General features: G+C 25.5%; 11 protein-coding genes across 11 annotated transcripts; 6 read left to right on the top strand and 5 right to left on the bottom strand.

Annotated features, from left to right (window-relative positions):
• Nucleotides 1–328: 328 nt before the first annotated feature.
• DICPUDRAFT_146821 (uncharacterized protein) lies at nt 329–760 on the top strand (the record flags this gene model as incomplete). Its single annotated transcript, XM_003283179.1, has 1 exon — nt 329–760. One exon carries the CDS (start codon nt 329–331, stop codon nt 758–760), a length of 432 nt encoding a protein of 143 aa, XP_003283227.1.
• A 926-nt stretch (nt 761–1686) lies between these two features.
• On the top strand, nt 1687–4004 carry DICPUDRAFT_74167 (uncharacterized protein; the record flags this gene model as incomplete). Its single annotated transcript, XM_003283178.1, has 4 exons — nt 1687–1696; nt 1884–1914; nt 1987–3373; nt 3465–4004. 4 exons carry the CDS (start codon nt 1687–1689, stop codon nt 4002–4004), a joined length of 1968 nt encoding a protein of 655 aa, XP_003283226.1.
• A 446-nt stretch (nt 4005–4450) lies between these two features.
• DICPUDRAFT_74166 (uncharacterized protein) lies at nt 4451–5428 on the bottom strand (the record flags this gene model as incomplete). Its single annotated transcript, XM_003283127.1, has 1 exon — nt 4451–5428. The coding sequence occupies one exon, from the start codon at nt 5426–5428 to the stop codon at nt 4451–4453; it is 978 nt and encodes a 325-aa protein (XP_003283175.1).
• Nucleotides 5429–6339: 911 nt separating this feature from the next.
• DICPUDRAFT_146818 (uncharacterized protein) lies at nt 6340–8461 on the top strand (the record flags this gene model as incomplete). Its single annotated transcript, XM_003283177.1, has 2 exons — nt 6340–6596; nt 6700–8461. 2 exons carry the CDS (start codon nt 6340–6342, stop codon nt 8459–8461), a joined length of 2019 nt encoding a protein of 672 aa, XP_003283225.1.
• Nucleotides 8462–8618: 157 nt separating this feature from the next.
• DICPUDRAFT_52102 (uncharacterized protein) lies at nt 8619–11800 on the bottom strand (the record flags this gene model as incomplete). Its single annotated transcript, XM_003283126.1, has 2 exons — nt 8619–9908; nt 9998–11800. The coding sequence occupies 2 exons, from the start codon at nt 11798–11800 to the stop codon at nt 8619–8621; spliced, it is 3093 nt and encodes a 1030-aa protein (XP_003283174.1).
• Nucleotides 11801–13587: 1787 nt separating this feature from the next.
• Nucleotides 13588–14880, bottom strand: DICPUDRAFT_146816 (uncharacterized protein; the record flags this gene model as incomplete). Its single annotated transcript, XM_003283125.1, has 1 exon — nt 13588–14880. The coding sequence occupies one exon, from the start codon at nt 14878–14880 to the stop codon at nt 13588–13590; it is 1293 nt and encodes a 430-aa protein (XP_003283173.1).
• A 1607-nt stretch (nt 14881–16487) lies between these two features.
• DICPUDRAFT_52099 (40S ribosomal protein S26) lies at nt 16488–16991 on the top strand. The gene is made up of 2 exons (XM_003283176.1): nt 16488–16591; nt 16700–16991. Exons 1-2 carry the CDS (start codon nt 16496–16498, stop codon nt 16943–16945), a joined length of 342 nt encoding a protein of 113 aa, XP_003283224.1. The 5' UTR covers nt 16488–16495; the 3' UTR covers nt 16946–16991.
• Nucleotides 16992–17428: 437 nt separating this feature from the next.
• On the bottom strand, nt 17429–17728 carry DICPUDRAFT_11972 (uncharacterized protein; the record flags this gene model as incomplete). The annotated part of the gene is made up of 1 exon (XM_003283124.1): nt 17429–17728. A coding segment is annotated over one exon (300 nt), but the record flags the coding sequence as incomplete, so codon positions are not given.
• A 575-nt stretch (nt 17729–18303) lies between these two features.
• Nucleotides 18304–20959, top strand: DICPUDRAFT_146813 (uncharacterized protein; the record flags this gene model as incomplete). Its single annotated transcript, XM_003283175.1, has 2 exons — nt 18304–20195; nt 20263–20959. 2 exons carry the CDS (start codon nt 18304–18306, stop codon nt 20957–20959), a joined length of 2589 nt encoding a protein of 862 aa, XP_003283223.1.
• A 176-nt stretch (nt 20960–21135) lies between these two features.
• DICPUDRAFT_96285 (uncharacterized protein) lies at nt 21136–22265 on the top strand (the record flags this gene model as incomplete). Its single annotated transcript, XM_003283174.1, has 3 exons — nt 21136–21228; nt 21305–21754; nt 21836–22265. Exons 1-3 carry the CDS (start codon nt 21188–21190, stop codon nt 22263–22265), a joined length of 921 nt encoding a protein of 306 aa, XP_003283222.1. The 5' UTR covers nt 21136–21187.
• A 261-nt stretch (nt 22266–22526) lies between these two features.
• Nucleotides 22527–23210, bottom strand: DICPUDRAFT_11127 (uncharacterized protein; the record flags this gene model as incomplete). Its single annotated transcript, XM_003283123.1, has 2 exons — nt 22527–22954; nt 23099–23210. Coding segments are annotated over 2 exons (540 nt in total), but the record flags the coding sequence as incomplete, so codon positions are not given.
• Nucleotides 23211–24647: the final 1437 nt, after the last annotated feature.

The raw sequence follows: 24647 nt of genomic DNA, 5'->3' as shown, positions 1-24647 counted from the left end.
TTTTTGAATTTACGAATGATGGGCAAAAGATAAAAACAAAAAATTAAAAAAAAAACAAAATTTTGGCTATTATTATTTTTTATCGATATTGACACGGCGCATAAAAGATCACTCAACATTAACAAAACTATTGGCACACTGTTTTACTCCCAAAAAACTAAAAAATACTTTTAGGAAAAATTTAATATTAAATTTATATGAATTTTTTTCATATTTATTAATTATAATTATAAAAAAAAAAAAATAAAAAACAAAGACAAAAAAAAAAAATTTATTTTTTAAACTTTATTTTATTAATCATCAAACTATACAAAAAAACTCTAATTAAATGCAACCACTTATTACTACTCGTGAAGGCCAAGTAAGATTTAGAAATGGGCTAATTGAACATTACGGATGCTTTTGCTTTGTAACCAACTCTGCTTTAGCTGTCGAGGCTGCACATGTTAAACCATATCGTTTAGAAAGAGATAATGGATTGGATAATGGTGTCCTTTTAGCTTCTGATTGGCATTTTTTGTTTGATTCCCATGATTGGACTATAGTAGTAAACGATATTCAAAATCAAAGATTCTTCCGTGTTGTTTTGGGAAATAGAATGTTAATAGAACCAAGATACCACTCTTATAACAATAGATATTTGGGAGCTGAAAATAGAAGTATCTTTTCCCAATTATCAAACGAATATGGTTTAAATCCCGATAACTTTTTTGAACACAATCAAAATTTTAGAGCAAAAAATCCTAATATTCCTTTATAATTTAATATAAATAAATAAATAAAAAAAAAAAAAAACTGTAACTTTATTTAATTTAAATAATTTAAACTTAATATATATTTATTTAATTCTATTATATTTATTTTATAATTATATTATTTTATATTATTTTATTATTATAAATATTTCTTTTTCTTTATCTTCCTATGATAAAAAAAAAAGGTTTATAACTTTATTTCTGATTAATTATTATTTTTTTTTTTTAACATGATCTGCTTCTATTTAAACTAAAAAAAACATTAACCCATTAAAAAAAAAAAACAAATAAAAGAAATAAATATAAAAATATTTGTATTATTTTTTTTTCTTTAATTTTTTAAAATATTATCCATTGAGGATATTACAAAAATTGCAATCCGACAAGTTTTACCAAGTCGTATCGCGGTTATGGAAATAGTTTGCAAAAAGCATAAACCCTGCATCTCTTATCGATCATTTGCTAGAGTGTGTTCCATGCGTAAGGACAAATTTTTTAAAATTTAAAAATTTCTTATTTATAATATTGCACCCATACTGTTAGGTTTTGGGATAAATGCACAAGTTCAATTGAAAAAATTTCAAAAAAAAACAAAATTTTTTTTTAAATAAATTTTTATTTTTTATAATTTTTTTTTTTTTAATTTTTTTTCCCAAAATAAAAAATTTAATAATTTAATAATTTAATAATTTAATAATTTAATAATTTTATAATTTAATAATTAAAAAAAAAAAAAAAAAAGATGTAATCACAATGTTTGAATATTCAATTATCAAAATACACCACCCCTTCTTATTTTTATTAATTCATAATAAAATTTATAAATAGAGTCAATCAGATGGGAAAACAATAACAGTTGTTAAATATAAAAACATAGAAATCTTCAGATTCAACTCCCCCAATAATATATATATTAAAAAAACAACATAATATGTGTATGTGTATGTGTATGTGTATGTGTGTGTGTGTGTGTGTGTGTGTGCACTTAAAATTTTTGTCATTTTTCACTTTTATTACTTTTTTTTATATTATTTTTTTAAGTTCTATCATAAACACATACAATAATTACAACTACAACAACAACAAATATATAATAAAAACCAATGGAGATACAAAAAATTATAATAGATAATAATTTTAAAAACTATAAAATTTTTAAGTAAGTATAATTCATTTATATATATTTACTATAATCATAATTTAAAAATTAATAATTAATAATTTTTTTTAGAAAAATTTCAATCAATGAAACCAATATTAACCAAAAAACAATTTATGTAAATGATGAAGATTATGACATATTTACAAACAAGTCCCTTGTCATACAAGATCCAGTATTAAACGGCTCCACCTTATTTCATCCCATATTGGTCAATTCTATAAATGAATTACCATATTTTAAAAATGAAAGACTCCATATACAATTAAAAGATGAATCCAAATTAATTGGTAGATTAATTTCAATTGAATATAAAAACACCACAGTATTAGAAGACCCCAATAGTATCACCGTAGAATTAGAAGAACTATGTCAATCTAAAATACCAACTATTTATAAAAATAAATATTTCATTTCAATTTTAACAGAAAAAATCCAATCATTTATTCTACTAGATAATAACACCCATATTTGTAAAAATAGTAATATCAACAACGCAATTAAAATAATTCTAAATAATGATAAAGATCATAGAGATATTATTATTTCATATGATATTCCATTCATTTCACCATCCTCCATCTTCGCATTACCAAATAAGCCATATAATATTTTTAATAATATTATTGAATGTGACATTAAAACAAACAATTGTTTTAAGACACCAATCAGTTTTAAAACAGTTTATACATGGTTTTCAAAATGGGACATTACCAAAGAGGGTGTTGAATTGATAATTGTATCAAATGTTGGTAATGAAAGGTATACAATAAAGAATTTCAAGTGTTTTAAAAACCATCTCATTCAAACTACCGTCAACGAGTTCAAATCCAAAATCACCAGTGCCGCATTAGCAGAAGTACCTCATAGAACCACCTTGCAACATGCAATTTACTTTAATAACAACTCTGACTTTAGTATTAATAAGCTTCATAATATTAAAATAATAAATAATAATCAAACATTACTCAATAATAAACAAGAGTATTATTTATTTGACAGCATCAAACCAAATGAAAAAGGTGTTATAGTACTCAACAATTATGAAAATGTCTTTAACAGTACAACCTATATCAATGATATACCTTTTAGAACTAAGGATCCAAAACCCTCCCAGCCAAACCGAGCCGGTGTATGCCACGGTCAAATCAAAGCATCAAAAGATTATAGCTTATTCATTGCAACCAACACCATTAAGTCCTCATATATATTTATCAACACATCAAATCACAAGACAAGGCTTATTGTTTATGCTAACTCCTTTTCATCATCCAGTAGACTCTCATCAAATGGTAAAGAAATTTCATCCAACTGTTTCCTCTATAATCTTGAACAATGTTCAATAAACACAATCAAAATTACAAAACTTATTGAAAAAACTTTTGTTGCAAAAAAACTATCAAAAGAACTTATAAAACTTTTAAAGGAAAATAACATTGATGTTAATCTCGAAAATAAGGTATTTTAATTCTATTTTAATATTATGTTAATAGCTAAACCCCATTCCATATATTAACAAAAAACATTTATTTAAAAAAAAATTAATTTAGGATGAATCATATTGTATCTCATATTTAAATGAAGATGTTAGAAAAAGAGTTATTGCCTCTCTAATATTGAATGATAAAGATCAAGATTCATTTAAATTTTCAAATACTTTAAACAATGATGTTTTATTTTCAACAAAATCCTATCAAAAACAATGCAATATAAACCCATCTGCAAAGTATTCTGCTGATTTTAAAATAGAAAATAAAAAGAAATCTGAAGAGGATGAGGATGGTTATTTAGATGAAGATGAAGAAAATATAGATGAGTATGAAATACAAGATCAGGAAGAATTACTAGATGATAAATTACAAGATGAGGATGAATCACAAGTTACTTTTGGTGAGAAAAACAAAGCCAAAATATCCAATCCTTTCCCAGGAAGTATATTTGGTTCACAAAATAAATCATTATTTTCGCTTGGTGTTACATTCGGCACTGCCACACCTTCAGAAGGATCATCAACTCCAGCTCAAAATAATACATTTGGTACTGCTAAACCAGTTACATTTGGAACAGCTACCAGTTCATCAAATACATAAACATCAAGAACCTATATTAAGTTTTAGGAAATAAAAAAGCAAATTAAATACAAAACGTAGCTTTTAAATACAAAACAAATAAAACACAACTCTTTAGTGCATAAAAAACTTAATATAAATAAACAAAAATTTTATAATCAAAAAACCAACAGTTTATTTTTTTTTTTATTTTTTATTTTTTATTTTTATATTTTTATATTTTTTTAAACAATATAATTCAATCCATTCAATATACTACCTCTATTCAAATCCCCCTTTAATTTCCTACTTAAGCTATCCGGCAAGAATTTCAGATATCTAAATTTAAATGTAGTTTCAAAAAAATTAAAAAAAATAAGTTATAAAATAAATATAAATACATCGTGTTGTATTTGTTTAATTTGTTAATTTGTTTAAATTGTTTATTTGTTTATTTGTTTATTTGTTTATTTGTTTATTTGTTTTATTTAATAATGATTTCTATGGGAATTTGGATATTTCAAATATTGTAAAGCTTCTGAATAAGCTTGTGAGTGTTTGGAGTTGACTATTTCCATAGCTTCTAAATACTTTTCTATATATTTTTTGTGTAATGGGAATGTTTTTTTGTGTGTAATTGCGATTTGGAAACCATCATAGTATGCTCTTGACAATGGCATGATTCCACTTGATAACTCTTGATTCATTTTAATTAAATCATCAACATGCTTCAATGATTTCTTAACATCATTTTCGGTCTTTAATGGAAGGGTTGGAATTAATTCGTCCAACTCGTGTGCCTTTTGAATTTTATCTTTAATTTCGCTATTCTTGCAAATACATGTACTGTCACAATTAACCTCCCATTTTTCTTTGATAATGGTCTCTCTAGCATCTCTGATTTCCTTGCTAGTTGAAAAATCGTTGTAAAAGTAGTATTGAATTGAAATTTCCTCATCTTGTTGAATATCTCTAATTGCAATTAAAATGAATGTACTTAAATCTGGTACAAATTTATTTGTAGCGTTGTTTCTACAGTCGAAATTAACTCTTGCTAATCTGATACCAATGTTATCGCCGCCTTCTGGTGTGTAAAATGAATTCAAGTCCCATTTCTCTTGTAATGAACCTGGATGTGGCATTAATGTATTTAAAAAGTCTGATGGTGTCTCCTGAACACCTCTATAACCCTTATCTACCATAATTTTAGTGTGCTTTGGTATCATTCTCTTTGCAAAAACACCTAAGCCCTTCCCTGGTGAATCTCTAATTTCCCAATCTAAATCCTCTTCACAAATATTTTCTTTGCACCATAACTTGTGGGTTTGACCCTTTGATCCCCAATCTGCAACTTGACAATCTCTTGAACAGTAGCATCTACGTAAGCATCCTGCACATTTCTTTACCTCGGCACCTTTAATTTCTTTTAAACAATATCCACAGTGTCTAATTTGATCTTCTGACATTTTAATTATTTATTTTATTTATTTATTTATATTAGATGATTTTTTATTATAAATGATTGATAAAACAATTAAAGTGTAATACAACAGTATTGATATAATTTTATTTATAGAAATATCAGATTAAAAAGGAATGAAAAAAAAAATTTCGAAAATATAAATTAAAAAAAAACAAAAAAAAAAAACAAAAAAAAAAAAAAATAAAAAAAAAAATAAAAAAATAATAACTTTTCTTAACTCTGGTATACGGGTGTTTTTTGTTTTTGCAGAATAAACAATTTAATTCATTTATTGATTTAAAAAAAAAAAAAAAATTACTTTTTTTTATGCATTTAAAAAAAAAAAAAAAAAACTCTGTTTTAAAAACCATTAATAAAATAAAATAATCCCATAGGACAAAAATATAATAAATCAAATATATGGTTAAGGATCTTTTTTTTTATATTACTTTTTTTTATAAATTTTCAATTTAAATGAAACCAAACAAAGAGAACAAACCATTATTTTCAAATAACAATCAAAATTCTTTTTTTTTTTTTTTTTGTTTTTTTTCTTTATTTTTTAAATTAAATAAATTTTTATTAAAAATAAATAAAACAAATTTAGTTTTATTAAATAATACTAATTTGTAAGGGTTTTTTTTTTTTTTTTGTGCCCCAAATGGTTAGTATTTATATTCATAGAGATAATTATAATTTACATGTGTACGCACACCGATAGTTTGGAATAAAAAAAAAATTTAAAAAAAAAATAATTTAAAAAAAAAAAATTAAAAAAAAATAAAATTTTTTTTTTCGTTTTTTTTTTTTTTTTTTTTTTATAAATTTTAGTTTCAAAAAAACGATAATTATTTAATTTTGTTTTTATTTGTTTTTTATTTATTTGTAAATAAAAGTTTAAATAATAATTAGAAAATGAATAAGAAATCAAATAATACTTCCATTAAAAAACCAAGCACACCTGTTAGAAAATTAGTTGGTGCTAAAAAACCAAATGTAGTTGGTGCTGTGAAACCAAATAACAATATTAAAAAATCAACTCCAATCCAAAATAAACCAACTAGAAATAATACTCCAACTAAAAAATCACAAAAAGTAGAAGAGCCATCAGAAGATGAAGAAGAAGAAGAAGACTATGAAGATAGCGAAGAGGAAATTGAAAATAAAAAATCGTAAATATACCAATCAAATCAAATCTAATAATAAAAATAATAAATCATAAAACTAAAATAAAAATATAATAAAAATAATTTATTAATTTTAAAATTATTACAGTAATTTATTAGATTCAGACGATGATGAGGAAGAAGAAGATGATGATTTTAATAGAAAAAATTCTGGTGCATTTTCAGATCAAAATAAAAAACTTTTTAAAATGAAAGGTGCAGAAACTGAAGAAGGTGAAGAAAGTGAAGATGGTGAAGATGAAGATGACGAAGAAGATTCAGGTGAAGAAACCAATTTCGAAAGAAAAGTTAAAAAAGCACAAATAAAAGCTAAAGTAGAAAAAGCCAAGGATGATGAAGAAATAAAGAACCCAATTTTACCAGATGATGTTTCAGATGAAACAACAGATGAAGAAGGTGAAGGAGAAAAAGAAGAAGGTGAAGAAGAAGAAGCCAAAAAAGACAATTTACTTGGCATAGATTTACCAATGGTTTATCAAAGAATTAAAGACGTTATTGCAACTCTTGAAGATTTTAACTCACAAAGAAAAGCAGGTATTTCAAGACAAGTATATATGGATCGTTTAAAGGAAGATATTTGCACATATTTTGGATATTCAAGTTGGTTAGTAGATGTATTTTTAAAGATTTTTAATGCTGCTGAAGCTTTGGAATTCTTTGAAGCCAACGAAACCCATCGTCCACTCACAATCAGAGCAAATACACTCAAGACTCGTAGAAAGGATTTAGCCGAAGCTCTTATTGCACGTGGTGTTCATTTAGAACCAATTAAATGGTCACAAGTAGGTCTTACAATTTATGATACCCAAGTAGCTATTGGTGCTACTCCAGAATATCTTGCAGGTCAATATATCCAACAAAGTGCTAGTTCATTCCTCCCAGTTTTAGCTTTAGCTCCACAACCAAATGAACGTGTTTTAGATATGTGCGCTTCCCCAGGTGGTAAAACTACATACATTGCTGCTATGATGAAAAATACTGGTACATTAGTTGCCAATGATGTAAATAAGGAAAGAATTAAATCATTAGTTGCAAATATTCATCGTCTTGGTGTCAAAAACTGTGTTGTCTCAAATATGGATGGTCGTGAATATCCATCAGTTTTAGCAGGTTTCGATCGTGTTCTTGTTGATGCTCCATGTGTTGGTTTAGGTGTTATTAGCAAAGATCCACAAATTAAAATTTCAAAGAGCGAACAAGATGTCATCACTTGTACCCATACCCAAAAAGAACTTTTACTTAGAGCCATTGATGCCGTTGATGCAAACTCCGCAACCGGTGGTATCATTGTATACTCTACTTGTTCTTTAACCGTTGAAGAAAATGAAGCCGTTGTCGATTATGCCCTTCGTAATCGTGATGTTATTATTGTTGATACAACTATTGAATTTGGTGTCGATGGTTTTACCTCATTCAGAGAAAGTCGTTTCCATCCATCTTTAGCTCTTACTAAACGTTATTATCCACACACTCACAACATGGATGGTTTCTATGTTGCAAAATTAAAGAAAAGATCAAATACTATTCCATCAGAACAACAAAAACAAAAACAAAAGAAAAGAAAAGAAGTTTCATCAGAAGAAGACACTGAATCAGACTCAAATACTATTCCATCAGAAGAACAACAAAAACAAAAACAAAAGAAAAGAAAAGAAGTTTCATCAGAAGATCAAGACACTGAATCAGACTCATCAATCAAAAAACAAAAACAATCAAATAATAATACCAATAATAATAATACCAATAATAATAATAAAAACAATTTAAATAATAGCAATAAGAAAAACAAACTTTCAAAAAATAGATATGTAAAAAAACAAGTCCAAAACAAATCACAAAAAAAGAAATAAATAAATAAATAAACATATACAAAAAAAAAAAAAAATAAATAAATAAATAAAAATTTTTTAAAAAAAACAAATATGCTGATATTAAACTATGGCGTTTTAAATATTGTTATATATAATAATTATTATATTATTTTTTTATATAAAAAATTAATTTTATTTAAACTTTTAATTGTAATGATTTTAATTTTTCAACCAATTGATTTAATTGATCTTTTGATAATGAATTTGAATTTTGGACCCAAGTTTTAATTGTTTGTTTAATTTCATCTTCGATCTTTTGCTTTTCATTATCATTTGAATTGTTTACCAAGTTTGCTCTTTTTGTAATTGTCTCTTTCATTTCGTTTGATTTAATTGAGGCAATCTTTAGAATTTCATTTGGTAAACCGGCCATATTAGCAACATTTAAACCATAACTATTTTGAGCAGCACCTTGTACCAATTGATAAAGGAAGATTACTTTTGGAATAAAGTTTTCTGAATCACTTTCAACCTTCTTTTCGATGAAACCCATATGATAATTGCCAATAATATTTGGATACATTGATTCTAGTTGTGCCAATAGGGGATAATGTGTTACAAATAGACAAAAGCATTTCTTTTCATCGACGATGAATTTTAGTGTAGAGTATGCCAATGCGACACCATCATGTGTACTTGTACCACGGCCTAGTTCATCGAGAATAACCAACGAGTTTGGAGTGGCATGCTTTAAAATTTCAGAAGTTTCTTGAAGCTCGATAAAGAATGTAGAGCTACCCTTTTCAATGTTATCGTGAGCACCCATACGAGTATAAATTGCATCAAATACACCAAGTTTACATTCTTTAGCTGGTACAAAGCAACCCATTTGTGCCATAATAACGATAAGTGAAGTTTGACGAATAAATGAAGATTTACCACCCATATTTGGACCAGTGATAATCATTGCTCTTTCTTTATTTGACGATAATTTGACAGAGTTTGGTACGTATGTGCCATTTAGTAAAACTTCGACAACTGGGTGTCTACCTTCGACAACTTGAATACCTGGTTCACTAGTGAATTCTGGTTTAACATATCCATCCATACACGATATTTTAGCCAATGAGAATAAACAATCTAAATTTGAAATCTTATGTACAAAATTTGAAAATAAACTATAGTCTAAAGTGAATTCGCCCAAAAATGATATCCATGATTCCTGTGCTTGAATCTTTAATGTCTCTCTGCATTGTGATAGTAGTTTTAATTGCTCTAAAATTTCTGGTGGATGATAACGAATTGCTTTTTGTGTTGAGCTTACTTTAATCCATGTCTTTGGTACTCCTGCAAATTTTGGTGGTAATTCAACCAAATACTCTAAATTTAATTTTGGCATATGTAAATACTCTAATGATGGTTTCTTTAATTCATATCTAATTTCTTTAAGGATTTTTTTAAATTCTTCTTCAATAACTTTAATTCTCTATATTTAAAATAATATATTATAATTATTAATATTTGTAAAATAAAAAAAATAAAAAATATAAATAATAAAATTATAATTATATGTACCTTTTTAGTTTCTAAAATTTTTGGATATTTTTCGAAATCTAACCATAAATCTGATTTTTCACAATTAACAGAAGAATAATCTTTGGCAGCGTCATGATTTAAGTTTGATAAGAAATAGTTGATTCTTTCAGAGAGTTTATCATCTTGGTTGTCGTCATCAGAGTTTGTTTTGATCTTGAATATTTGATTTAATAAATTTGATTTAAATGTATAACCTTTACTGATCTCTTTAAATAATTCTAAAATTCGTTTTAGTGAGCTCATTGTGTTTAAAAATTCTTTTGGAGTGCATTGGTTTTTATAATAAACTCTAGAGAGATTACGTTGAAGGTCTGGAATGTGTGATTTGAATAAGGCAGTGATTGATGCAACCTGATTTGAGTTGACCTTGATTCCCTCAACCAATTCCTCAACTGCACTTTGTCTTTCTTTAATTGAATCCAATTGGTTTAATGGTTTGCATAACCAATTTGTAAACATTCTTCTACCTGAAAAAGTACTGGTACGATTCATTAGCCATATTAATGAACCCTTTTCAGAGTTGTCAGACTCATTGGTTAATAATTCCAAGTTTGTGATAGTTGAGTGTGGTAATACCAAATGATTTGCAGTTCTGAATGCTTTGAAATTGCTTGGTACTTTGAGAATTGAACCAAAATGAATAAATTGATCTAAATAGGATAATAATACACCCAAACATATGATTTGGTATTTATTCATAATTGATTTGATATGATCTAATACTTGTGAGCAATTGTTATTATCATAAAACTCTTGAAGTTTCATTAAAGCTACATCATAATCAAAGATTTGATTATCCATATTTTGAGTTCTGGCACTATTACATTTTGAATAACTCTTTAAACACTTGTAGGTAAGATCTGAAAATTTGTAACCAGAAGAGGTATTGGATTTTTCTTTTTTAAGAACTGATGGTGGCATTAAAATTTCACTTGGCTTTAAATGGGTTAAAGCGGTTTCCAATTGACTTCTCATGATACTATCTTTGAATGTATCATATATAATTTCACCAGTTCTAATACTAACAGCAACAAATGAAATTGTTTCAACGGATGGTGTAGTGTTGTCTGATGAATTGGTACCTGATGCTGATGTTGATGCTTCATAAAAAGATACTAAATATTGTGGGGATGAATTTTGTAAACTATCATCAACCTCGTCATCAATAAAAGTGGAGGATGTATATATTCTAGTGAGCTTTCTTTCAAATGGTTGTGATTTTGATGAACTTATGGCCTTTAAAGCAGCTGTTTCAGTCTGTTCTACCACACCAACTTTGTAACCTGCCAATACCAATCTTCTTAAATGGAAATATAAACGTTGACAAGGGATGCTAGCATTTAAAAAGTTCTTTGCTACATAGCTATAGATATTTAAAACCTTATTTGCAATCTCGGCATCATCGCCAAAAAATTTGTATTTATAGCCACACTCCACCATTAACACTGTGTCTGGATTATCTTTTTTAATTGCTAAAAATTGTTGCTCTAATGGTGTATATTTTGAGCTGGATTTACCACCCTTACCCTTTGCGGCTTTAGCAGTTGGCTTTTCTGGCTCTTCATCACTCTCTTCTTTTGATTGATTGGTACCTTGTTGCTGTTGCTGTCTATTCTTTTCTTCTTTTTCTTGAACTTGATAATGAGCCTGAAGTAATTTTTTACCAGCATTCTTATCGGGTTTAAAATCGGGTGTACCTGCAGGTAAAACAACACGACCTGATCCAATAACAATTGGTTCGCCTGAAACCTCTTCTTCTTTATTGTTTTCACTATCTTTCATTTCAATATCATTTTCCTCACCATCACTAATATCTATACCAGATGCCTTCTTTTTACCACTGTCTGATTTCTTTTTTGATGAAAATTTATAAGATTCTAAATCCTTTAAAAAATAAAATAAAAAATATTAATATTTGATTTTATAAAATTAAAAAAAAAATTAAATAAATTAAAAACAATTACCTCTTCTTCTGATGATTTTTCAATTTCATCTTCAGAACCATGGTCTGAAATAAAGTCACTTTCAGACTCCTCTTCCTGTGATGGCTCAAAATCACTATCGTCTTTCTTTCTCTTCACTCCAATGGTTTTCTTTGGCTTCTTTTTACCTTCATCTTCAGATTCATCCGATGAATCAAGAAAAGATAAATTTACAGGTTTTTTTCTTGATCTAATTTGTGGTGACTCTATCTTTTCCACTTTCTTTTTATTTTTATTTTCTTGATCGTTGTCATCTAACGACTCCATAACTTCATCCTCAGTATCAGATGATGATGATGATGATGATGATGATTTCTTTAAGGCTGATTTCTTATTTTTAGCTGGTGATGGTTTTTTTGGTATTTGTTTAGTTGATGGTCTTCTTGATTTTGATAGCTCCTCTTCTGATGCATTATTTTCTTCAGACTCTGATTCAGACTCAGACTCCTCCTTATTTTTCTTTCCTCTAGCTGCTTCCTTTTTAGTGGTTGCTGATCTTGGTGCTGATTTACCTCTACCTTTAGTTGTTGGCTTTTCAACCTCTTTTTCAACCTCTATTTTTTGTCCACTTCTTCTTGTAGTTGGTGATGTTACTTTTGATTGTGGTGATGATGATGGTGATAATGAAGATGATGATGATGATGATGATGCTCTGGTTGCTGGTATAGTTGCAGTGGATGTGGTGCTTGTTGTGCTACTATCTTCTTTTTTTTCAAAAAAACTAGAAATAGATGTTTGCTTTGGATCTGATGCACCTGTTTTCTTTTTTTTATCAGTTGCCTCTTTCTCCATTTGATCTTTAAATCCCTGAGGTAGTTTTAATCTTGGCATTTTTTTTAATATATTATTATTGTAATTATTAATTAAAATATGTTTTTATTTATTATTTTTTATTAAATTATAAAGTTGTTTGCATCTGAAATAAAAAGAAATGAATAAATTTAAAACAATATAAATAATATTGAAAAAACAAATAAAACCACTGCTATTATATAATATTATTTGAATTATTATTACACAATGGGTGTATTTGTTTAAATAGCGCTTTTTTTTCTAAAATGAAAATAAAAACAATTTTTAAATTTTTTAAAAAAAAAAAAAAATTTTAAATTTAAATTTTTATATGGATGTTTTTTAAATAATTGGTTATTAGCGGAATTCTTTTCCTTAAAATAGGAGAATGGTCCAATCCTATATTTAAAAATTTAATCAACAATTATTTTTTTTAAAACAAAATAAAAAATGAAATTATAATAATTATTATGTTTGATTTAAAAAATTTTATTATCTTTTTATTAGAAAAAAAAAAAAAGAAATTAAAAGATAATTCTATTTACAGTTATTAATTTCTTTTTTTTTTTTTTTTAATTAAAATTATGTGTTGATTTAAAACTTAATGTTATTATTACTTGAAGAAAAACTACTAATTATTCCTTTTGTATAAATATACTCTTGATTTATATTTAAAATCGCTTGTTTTATAAATAAATAATTTAGTTGAATTATAAAATAAATTCTTGTATTTTATAATAAACTATTATTATTATTGTTGTTGTTAATTTGTTTTTAAAATTATTAATACCATTATCATTCATCTAAAATTGAAATATTATCAATTGGGCATTTTGTTGAAGCCACTGATAACCAATTTGAAATACAGTTTGTGTGAAAAATATGGCCACAATTTAATTTAGTTAATGTTTCATTTTGTTCGAAAGAAATTAAGCAAACCATACAAGAAGGAAACTTATCAGAATATTCGGAACCAAAAGAAACCAATGGAAGACTATTGATATCCTTTATATCTACAGTTTTTGGTTTAACAGTGGTGTCTAGTAATAACAAAAGCTCGTAATCTTCTGGTGTTAATTCTCTATTTAGGATATCGTTAATTTGATTTTGACTTAAAGCCATGCTACGTGCAGATGAGGCTGAAGGACCACGGAGTTGACGGTCGTATTCTGAAGCGGATAAGGCTAATGCTTTTCTAAGTTGGGTTTCGTAGGAGTCTTCTTTACCAAATAATGGTTTATAAGTGTATTGTCTTTGTCTAATGTGTTTTGGTGTTTTGTCTTTAATACGTGAATAATGTACTGCTAACCATTCATTCTTTCTTTCTTGCTTTTTCATTTGGTGAGCTTTTTGGTAGTATCTATGTATTCTTGGTTTTTTATTCTTACCAGATGATCTTTTTATATTATTTAATTTTTTATTCATTATTTCAAATTCATAATTTTCGCCAATAACAAGTAAATCCTCTTCAAAATCCAATTCTTCTACTTTTTCTTCTTCATAATTTTCCTCTACTTTATTTTTAATATTATCCATTTCATTATTAGTATTTAATTTTATTTCAATAAATTCTTCTAAAACCATATTATTGTTGTTGTTATTATTATTATTATTATTATCACTATTATCTTTTGAATCTATTAAAACATTATTAATGGTATTTAAATTATTATTATTATTATTATTATTATTATTATTATTATTATTATTATTATTATTATTATTATTATTTGAACAATCTTTAACACTATTGTTTTCTAATAACTCGTCCTTATTTTCAGACTCTTCTTTTTCTTCTTGTTTTTCATCTTGTTCGATTAATTCTGAAGAAAATGAAATATTATTTATTGATTTATTATTAAAAACATTATTTAAATATTCAAAATTATTTAATTTTTTTTCTTGTTTTTTTTGTTTTTTGTTGTTATTTTTTAATAATTTTAATGATTGTTTATTTAAATGATTGTTGATTTTTGGCTCTGATTTATCTTTGCAAAATGAAAAGAATTCTGGTAAATTATTATTTGAAGTTATATTATTACAATTAAAAAAACTATTAATTGTGCAAGTATGGCCTCCTTTACCCATTTTAATTTAAATAATTTTACTTTTGTTATTTTTTTTTTTTTAGATAAAAAAGGGAATTGAAATAAATAAATAAATCTACAAAAATAAAAATATTAAAAAATTAGATTTAAATTATTTTATTTTATTTTATTTTTTATTCAAATATATAAATATTTACATTAAATATATTTATTTATTTATTAATTTATGAATTTAAATGTAATGAATTTAAAAAAAAAATTTACATTAAATTTTTTTTTAATAACCAAATATTAAATGTTTTGTTTTTTTTCTCATAAATTAATTTTTTAATTTGAAATTATTTTTTATTTTTTTTTTCTCATTAAATTAAAATTTTTCTATTTTTATTTGGTGTTAATAAAAAAAAAAAAAGAAACACATAAAATATATATTAAGAAATTAATTGGAAGATTTTATTTGAAAAAATAATGAAATGAAAAAATAAAAAAAAAAAATTAAATTAAAATCAAATAAAGCCATCAAAAAAAAAATTTTATACAAATATATAATATATATACATATATATATATTTGGGGTGTTTAAATATAATTTTTAAAAAAAAAAAAAAAAAAACAAAAAAAAAAAAAAAACAATTGTTTATTTTAAATTTTTAAACATTGTTTATTATATTTAAACTTATATAAATAATAATTAAATTGAAATTTAAATTAAGTTAAATTTAAACTAATTAATTTAAATTTAAATTTTGAATTGGTTAAATTGAAATCAAAAAAATTAATCTTTTTGATTGATTTTATTTTATTTTTGGTTTTAAAATTTTATGTGTGTTAATTTCGCCTTTTTGAAAAAATTTAAAATTTTTTTTTAATTTCTTTGTAAAAAAATTTTGTTTGTAAAAACAATGTAACTGGACTTGCAATGGCTTCCATATAAAACAATCGCTGTGGAAAGAGTCTCATAAAAATTTTAATTTTTTTTTTTAATTTTTTTTAATTTTTTTATATGCGAATTTTTTTGACAAAAGTAAAAATTTTTTTTTTTTTGAATTTTTCTTCCTTTTTCTTTAACGTAAAATATTTGTGTACGTATATGATTTATCTCTATAGAGGAGAGATAATAAAGAGTGACCCTGCCAAAAAAAAAAAAAATTAATTATAAAAATAGTTCAACAACAAACAAACAAAACAAAATAAAATAAAATAAAAATTAAATATGGAATATTAGATATGGAATAAATAAAATAAATAATAATTTATAGTGTGTGGGTTTGGACAATAAAAAAAAAAAAAGACGATTGTTAGATTATAATTTTAGGGATTTATAGAAATAGATTTAGCATAGTTTAGTAAAAAAAGAATTTACAAATAAAGGAAAAATAATATAGCCAAATAAAACGTTTGAATCTGTGTAAAAAAAAAATACAAAAAAAAAAAAAAAAAAAACCGAGCAAAATTTTTTTTATTTTTTAAAAATTTTTTTTTTTTGCACATTCACTCATCAATCACTCTCACAAAACATCAAACAATAGTAATTAGTTTTTTTTTTTGGATTCTCTTATTATCTCACTCGATTTCAGGATTTTTTAGGTGTGTAAAATAAATAAATATTAATTCTATTTTTTTTTTTAAAAAATAAAATTATTATAGAGAACAAAATGACACAAAAGAGACGTAATCACGGTAGATCAAAACACGGTCGTGGCTCAGTCCCATACATCAGATGTACCAACTGTGCTAGATGTGTCCCAAAGGTAAATATCATATTAAAGAAAAAATAAAAGAAAAAAAAAAAAGAGGAAAAAAAATTAGAGAATATTTTAGCTAATCGAAAAAATATAATTATTATTTCAAAAATATAGGATAAAGCCGTCAAGAGATTCTACATTAGACCAATCGTCGAAAACGCCGCTGTTAAAGATATTTCAGATCAAGGTGTCTTCAACGTCAAAGGTTACAAATTCCCAAGAACCTACGTTAAATCACAATACTGTATCTCATGTGCCATTCACAGCCACATCGTTCGTGTTCGTTCAAGAGAAGACAGAAAGATCCGTACTCGTCCACAAAGACCAGGTCAAAAGAAAGTTGGTGACAAAAAACAATAAATTTAACACCTTTTAGTCTAAATTTTAAAAAAAAAATATAAAACCTAAAAAACATTTAAAAACGGAATTATTATTTATTCTTTTTTTTTATTACTTTTACACTTTATTTTACGATTATTTTGTTTTTGCTTTTTATAAAATAATAATAAATTTTGATTTTTGAAAATTTAAATATAAAAGATACGAAATCTTATTTATTTATTTAGTTTAAATATTTTGTTAAAATAATTGAACAGCAACGATAAATATTAACAGCGATATTGAAAGGTGGGCTATGGCATCCAGTGATTTATTTACTTCTTCAGATGAACTTGTACTACTACCACTTGCTGAGCTAGTTTGGTTATTTGATGAACTTGAAGAGTTATTAGGAGCATTAGTACCTGGTTCAGCGGTTGTTTCACAGCTTGGACCAGAGTAACCTGTGTTACATTCGCATAAACCAGTTTCTGAATTGCATTTACCATTTTCGCCACATAAAGGATCACATTTCTTTACACAATAATAGGATCCTTCAGTATTGTAACATTCGGTATCAACACAGCCACCATTATTATTGATACATTCGTTTATATCTACGCAATCGGAGGTGTTACTTGGGTCTACAGTCCATCCAACTTTACAATCACATTGATATGATCCTTCACTATTAATGCATAATTGTGCGCATCCTGCATTTTCTAGGAAACATTCGTCTACATCAATACAATCTGATGAGTTGCCTGGGTTTTTAATCCAACCATTTCTGCATTCGCATTGATACGATCCATCAGTTAAAACACAATCGTGTTTGCATTTTGGATCACAGGTTTGAGAATAACATCCTATTGTTAAAATTAAAATTACAGATAATAAAAAATAAATTTTACTTTTTACCATTTTGTTAATATTTTTTCAAAAAAAAAAATATGGTTTTAAAAAAACAAAACACATCAAAAAAAAAAAAAAAACCAAGATATTTTTAAAGATAATTACAAATATACCAAAAAAAAAAAAAAAAAAAAAAAAAAAAAAAAAAAAAAAAAAAAAAAAATGGCTTTGTTTCGAGTTTGAATTATTATAATAAAATTATTAAAACCGAGCTCATAAAGTTCATAAAGAAAACATCAATGTTCCATTTATATTTAATCTTTTTAATTTTAAATTAAAAATACAATTAAGTTAAAAAAAAAAAAAACAAAAAAAAAAAAAAATAAAAATAAAAATTTAATTTTTTTTTTTTCATTTTTATTTTTTCTTTTTTTATTTTTTTTTTTGTAAAAAATAAATTATAATAATTTTTGTATATATCTTTATTTATAAATTAATAAACCTTATCAAATTGAATAATAAATATTTATTATTTGACATAAGCAATAATGTCAAATAATAGAATAAAAGATAATATTAAAGATGATGACGATGATATTGATGGTAAACCAATTGGTATTGGATTAATCAATGATAAAAAATTAGCACCAAGTACGATGAGCAAAATATCAAATGAAAAAATTAGGGATTTAACATCAAACACTACATCACAACTAAAATCACAATTGCAAACACAAAAAAGAAAAGAAGAATTAGATTCAAAAAAGAAAAGAGAAGAATATGAAAGGGATATAGTATTTAAAGATTTCATTGAAGAGTTTGAAGAGTCTGCACCAAAGCCAAAAGATACACCAAAATTTGTTAAGGGTGGAGCTTTTATTTTGTCAGATGATTTAAATGAACAGCAACAACCTCAACAGCAATCACAACAACCTCAACAGCAATCACAGCAATCACAGCAATCTCAACAATCATTAAAAGATCAAGATCGTAGTGGCACTCGTTATCGTGATAGGGACCTTGAAAGAGATAGGGAGCGTGAAAGAGAGCGTGACAGGGACAGAGAGCGTGATAGAGAAAGAGAGCGTGATAGAGATAGGGATAGAGATCGTGATAGGGACAGAGACCGTGATAGAGAAAGAGACTATAGAGATGGTAGAGATTATAGGGACCGTGAAAGAGACCATAGAGATAGCAGAGATTATAGGGATAGTAGAGATAGTAGATATGGGCGTAGTTATGACGATAGGGATAGAGATCACGGCCGTAGCTATGATAATGATAAATACTCTTCAGCCCCAACAAACGAACCAAAAAAGAAGGGATCAAGACTAATTGACGAATTAAAAGAAGAGTTAAAGCAAAAACAAGAAGAAAGAGAAAAAGAAAAAAAGCACCAACATCAACAACAACAACAGCAACAACAGCAACAATCACAATCTCAACCAGCAGCCAATCCAGACGAAGAAACAGATGAAGACTTTTTTACAACCCTATTTCTAGGTACTCTTCCTTTTGAGGCAAATGAACAGGTTTTAACAGATCTATTTTCAAAGTATGGTAAAGTTAGTGCCATTAAAGTGATTGCACCAAAGAATGAGGATGATAGAAAACGTGGTATCAATTATTGCGCAATAGTTACATTTACATCACCAAAGGATGCACATAAAGCCAAAGACGATTTGGAGGGTAAACAAATATTTGGTCGTGATTTAAGAGTTAGTTGGGCCAAAATGCAAATGAAAATACCACGTAATCTAGAGGGTATACCTAAAAAAGTTCAAGTACAGATACCCCAAAATCTATTTCAAAAGAATATTATTGACACATTGGCCCTTTTTGTAAGTCGTGAAGGTTTCGGAATGGAGCGTTTGGTTCAAGAGCGTGAATACAACAATATGAATTTCACCTTTCTTTTTAACCATCAATCAGACGAATTCTTTTATTATAATTGGAAGGTATATTCATTTTTAAATGGTGATTCAACCGATATATGGAAATCAAAACCATTGGAACTTATAAGTGGTTATATTTTAACACCGCCACCACTACCAAATCATCAACAACAGAAACAGCAACAACAACAAATATCACAGCTACCAACCAATCTATCAGTTGACCAACAACCAATACCCATACCATTACGTATCAGATTTGATGAACTTTTAAAGAACATAACAGCAGAACGTGAAAATATTTGCGAACTAATGGTACTAGCAATCGAAAACTCTGAATTTAGCTCTGACATTGTAGATATCATCTCATCATCTCTTTTAGACATAAGCGAATTTTCCAATATAACCTCATATTTAAAAAACTCGATTTCACCAGAAGAAACAAACAAAATCAATAATTCAAAAATTGCAAAACTTTATTTAATTTCAGATATTTTACATAATTGCACAGTAAATGTTAAAAATGTTTCATCCTATCGTGGCTTGTAAGTATTGGCAAAACTAACCTAAATTTAAAAATATACTAACTATTTGATTTAATATTTCATTTAGGTTTGAAAATAAACTAGCTATAATATTTCAACATTTAAATCAAACATTTAAAGCTATTAGTGGAAGAGTAACTGCACAAAATTTTAAAGAAAAGATTACAAAGGTTTTAAATAGTTGGGATAAATCATCATTATACACAAAAACATTTTTATTGGGTTTAAGATTTACCTTTTCTATATACAATAGCAAAAATATAAATAATAATAATAGTAATGAAGGTAACAATACAATAATAACAAATAATATAGATGACGATGATGATATTGATGGAATACCTTTAAATCAAAATCAAAAAGAAGTGGAAAAACAAAAACAACAAAAACAACAACAACAACAAATTGATTCATATTGCAAAAACAATGGTATTGTTAAATGTGATACTATAGAAGAAACCAATCAAAAAATTGAACAATTTAAAAAATATATTCAAATTGAACAAGAAAAAGAACATTCAGCAGTAAATCAACTATCCAAAGAGACTTTAGAAAGTATTGATGAAGAAATTGAAACCTATAAAAAGAAACTATCACTCAGTTCAAATGAAACAAAAGAGGAAAAAGAAAAACTTGTTGAAGAATATAGAAATAGTTTAATTAAAACTGCAACCCAAAAAGTTTCACAAAATAAGCGTGAATTTGATCAATCTTTAAATGTAGGCACAACCTCAAATAAACAAAAACAACAAAGATATCAATAAAATTAGATAATTAAAATCATGTAATAAAATTTTAAAGATTAAAAAAGGTAAACACCCCTTTTTGTTAAACTTTTTTTTTTTTTTTTTTTTTTTTTTATAAAATTTCAAATTTTTATTTTTTTTTAATTTTATAAAATTTCATTTTTATATTTTTATTTTTTTATCACCCACAATTAATTTTAATATCAATAATAATATTTATTTAAATAAATTAAAGAAAAAGAGATAATGGAGGAAGATAAAATAGTTTATGGTGGAATAGAAGCTGGGTAATTATTAAAATTTATATGTTTTAAAAAGATATATAAAATACTCTATGTATTAATAAATAATAATAATAATTAGTGGCACAGGTTTTGGATTAGCAATTGCAGTTGGTAAACCATCAAATATTGTTGATAAAATATCTATACCAACAACAAGTGTCGAAGAAACAAAAGAAAAAGTTTTAGAGTGGTTTAAATCAAAAGGTGAAATTAACTCTTTAGGTTTAGCATCATTTGGACCAATCGATTTAGATGAAACCAGTCCAACCTATGGTTATATTACAACCACACCAAAACCAAATTGGGGTAATACCGATATTTTAGGATGGTTCAAAGATTTTAAATGTCCAAAAGGTTTTGATACAGATGTTAATGGCGCTGCAATTAGTGAAACTTTTCATAATCTCCACAAAAGAGGTTCCGTCTCATCGTGTGTATATATAACTGTTGGAACTGGTGTTGGTGTTGGTGTAGTTGTAAATGGTAAACCAATTCATGGTTTAGTACACCCAGAAGGTGGTCATACATTGTAAGTAAAAATAAAATATAATAATAATGATAATAGCAGTAACATGTATTTATATTAATTTTAATTTTATTTAATATTCAGTGCAAGAATTTTAAATGATGATAAATTTGAGGGTACTTGCCCATTCCATAAAAATTGCATTGAAGGTTTAGTTAGCACAGGTGCCATTTCAAAGAGATTAGGAATTACAGCAGATAAACTTTCACAAATACCAGATGATGATCCAGTATGGAGAACTATTGGTCACTACTTGGGCCAATTATGTGCAAACATTACATGTTTTATCTCTCCAGAAGTTATTGTATTGGGTGGTGGTGTTTTAAATCGTTCAATTCTTTATGAAATCGTTAGAGAAGAAACTATCAAAATTTTAAACAGTTACATTAAAACCAAATATTTAACACCAGAACACATCAATCAATATATTGTTCAATCACCATTTGGAAGTAATGCTGGTTTAGTAGGTTCATTAGAATTAGCAAGAAGAGCTTTAATTGACTCAAAACAATAAACTAAATAAAGGTGTATCCATATAAAATTGTAAAAAAAAAAAAATATATATATATTCAATTTATTTAACACAAAAATATTTTATATTTAAAACAATAATTATCTGATATATCTAAAAAACTAAACTTGATTTGTATTTTGTAAAAAAAAAAAATATAAAATATTTTTTAAATTATTTTTTTGGTTTTTTTTTTTTAATATTATATTTATTTTTAAAGTTACTTGGTGATTACTAAGGATGAATTTAGTTGTTGGCAACTTCTTTAGCAGCAGATTTGGCAGCACGTCTTTCTTTGAGTGATTTGTTCTTGTTTCTACGGGCTTGAGCTTCATCTTGGATGTGTTTTTCTCTGAGTTTTTCTTTCTTGTCTTTGACGATGTATTCAATTAAGGTACGTTTGTTCTTGAAGACATTACCTTTGGCTTTTAAGTATAATTCACGGTAAGCGTGTCTGTCGATTTTCTTGGCTTCACGGTATTTTCTTAAAAGTCTTCTTAAGACTCTGATTCTACGAATCCAAAGGATTTTTGATGGTAAACGAGCTTCACGAGTACCTAAACGGTTACCGTGACCTCTGTGACGACCTAAACGTTTGGCGGCTTCATGGGCACGAGCACGGGAACGTGAGTGGACGACGACTGGTTTACGGATGATGAAACCGGTTGCGATTAATCTACGGACAGCATCTCCTATAAAATTCCAAAAATAAATAATAATATTTAAATGAGTGACTTATTCTTTTATTTATTATCTAAAAAATACCAATATTTTTTTTCTATACTGTATAATATTTTTTTTCGACGATGATTATTTATAATTTATTTTTTACTTACTTGAGTTGGCCATTGAGACATCAGTAATTTCATTTGGATCAATCCAAACTCTACCTTTACCGCATTTGAGAATAGAGGCGGCTAATCTCTTTTGTAATTTAAGAGAGACCATTTTGTTGTTTAGTTAAGGCTCTGTATAATTTTAAAAAATAAAAATAAAAAAAATGTTAGCAAAAATTTTGACAAAAAAAAATTTTAAAAAAAAATTGAAAAAAAAAAAAAAAAAAAAAACGAAAATTTTGGAGATAAAAAAATAATAACAAGACTTTGATCAAATAGTGAAATTATTATTTATTTTAGTTATTGCTATGATTATTATTATTACTATTATTATTATTATTATTATTAATTTTTTCTAATTTTTTTATGGTTGCATGCATTGTTGTTATGGTGGTTTGGTATTTTTTTTTCTAAAAAAAAAATCTAACTAATCTTTAAATCTAGTATTGTGTTTATATTTATTTATTTTAAAATATTTAATATAAATTTTATATAACCTAAACCTATATACTAAAATAAATTTTCATTTTGGATTTTTCTTTCAAACAAAATTCCCATATAATTTTATTTATTTTTATAGTATCGAATTTTATTTATCTAAACTAAAGATCGCATTTTTTTCTATTTCTTGATACAATTAATTAAATATAAAAGTATTTATAATCGAATAATAAAAAAAAAATTTCGGCTTTTTTTTTTGTGTGTGTGATTATTTTATTTTATTGATTGTTATTTTTAGTTGTTTTTATTTTAATTATTTTTACTGTTGTTGGTTATTTGTTTTACTGTAGTGATCGAGTCTTTTTATTGTTTATATTTTTTATTTTTTTTCATTATTTTGTTTTTTTTTTTTCTATATATAAAAAATTATATATACATATAGAAAGAGAGATACAAACCAAAATTTCACAACGAACAAAAAAAATAAAGAAAAAAAAAATAATAATTTTTTTAACGCATAAAAAAAAAAAAAATTGAAAAAAAAAATAAAATTTTTTTTATGTTGTGCCATGGTGTTTTAGCTTTATGTAAAAATTTTTTACAAAGTTTTGTGTAATTTTCTCTAATGGTCGAGAAGCGCACTTTTCAAAGCAAAAAAAAATCAAATTTTTTCAAATTTTTTTTATATGGGTGCATAAAATGGTTAAACCAAAAAAAGATTATTTTACACAATATGGAGCGAGTCTATATATAAATTCAGTTTTTGATAAAAAAAAAAAATAATAAAAAAATAATAAAACATAACTATTTTAGTGGTGGGGTTTACCACAATGTTATTTTTAAAATCTTTTTTTTTTTTTTTTTTTTTTTTTTTGGAATAATAATTGATATTATTTATTTTCATTCATTCTTGTTCATTTTATTTTTGGTTATACTCTTTTTTAAATAGCATTGATTTTTTTTTTAAAAAAAATAATTTTTTATTTTTTTTTTATTTAAATTTCAATAAACAAAAAAAAGACTTTTTTTGGTGTTGTTAAGGGAATAATACTTTAATATAGAATCAAATAATATTTTATAATAAATAAAGTTTAAAATTAAAATTAAT

This window comes from Dictyostelium purpureum, assembly GCF_000190715.1.
Source record: "Dictyostelium purpureum unplaced genomic scaffold DICPUscaffold_4, whole genome shotgun sequence".
Lineage (NCBI taxonomy): Eukaryota > Evosea > Eumycetozoa > Dictyosteliales > Dictyosteliaceae > Dictyostelium > Dictyostelium purpureum.
Note: the sequence above shows the minus strand (reverse complement) of the source record. Positions and strands in the feature narration are given on the sequence as shown.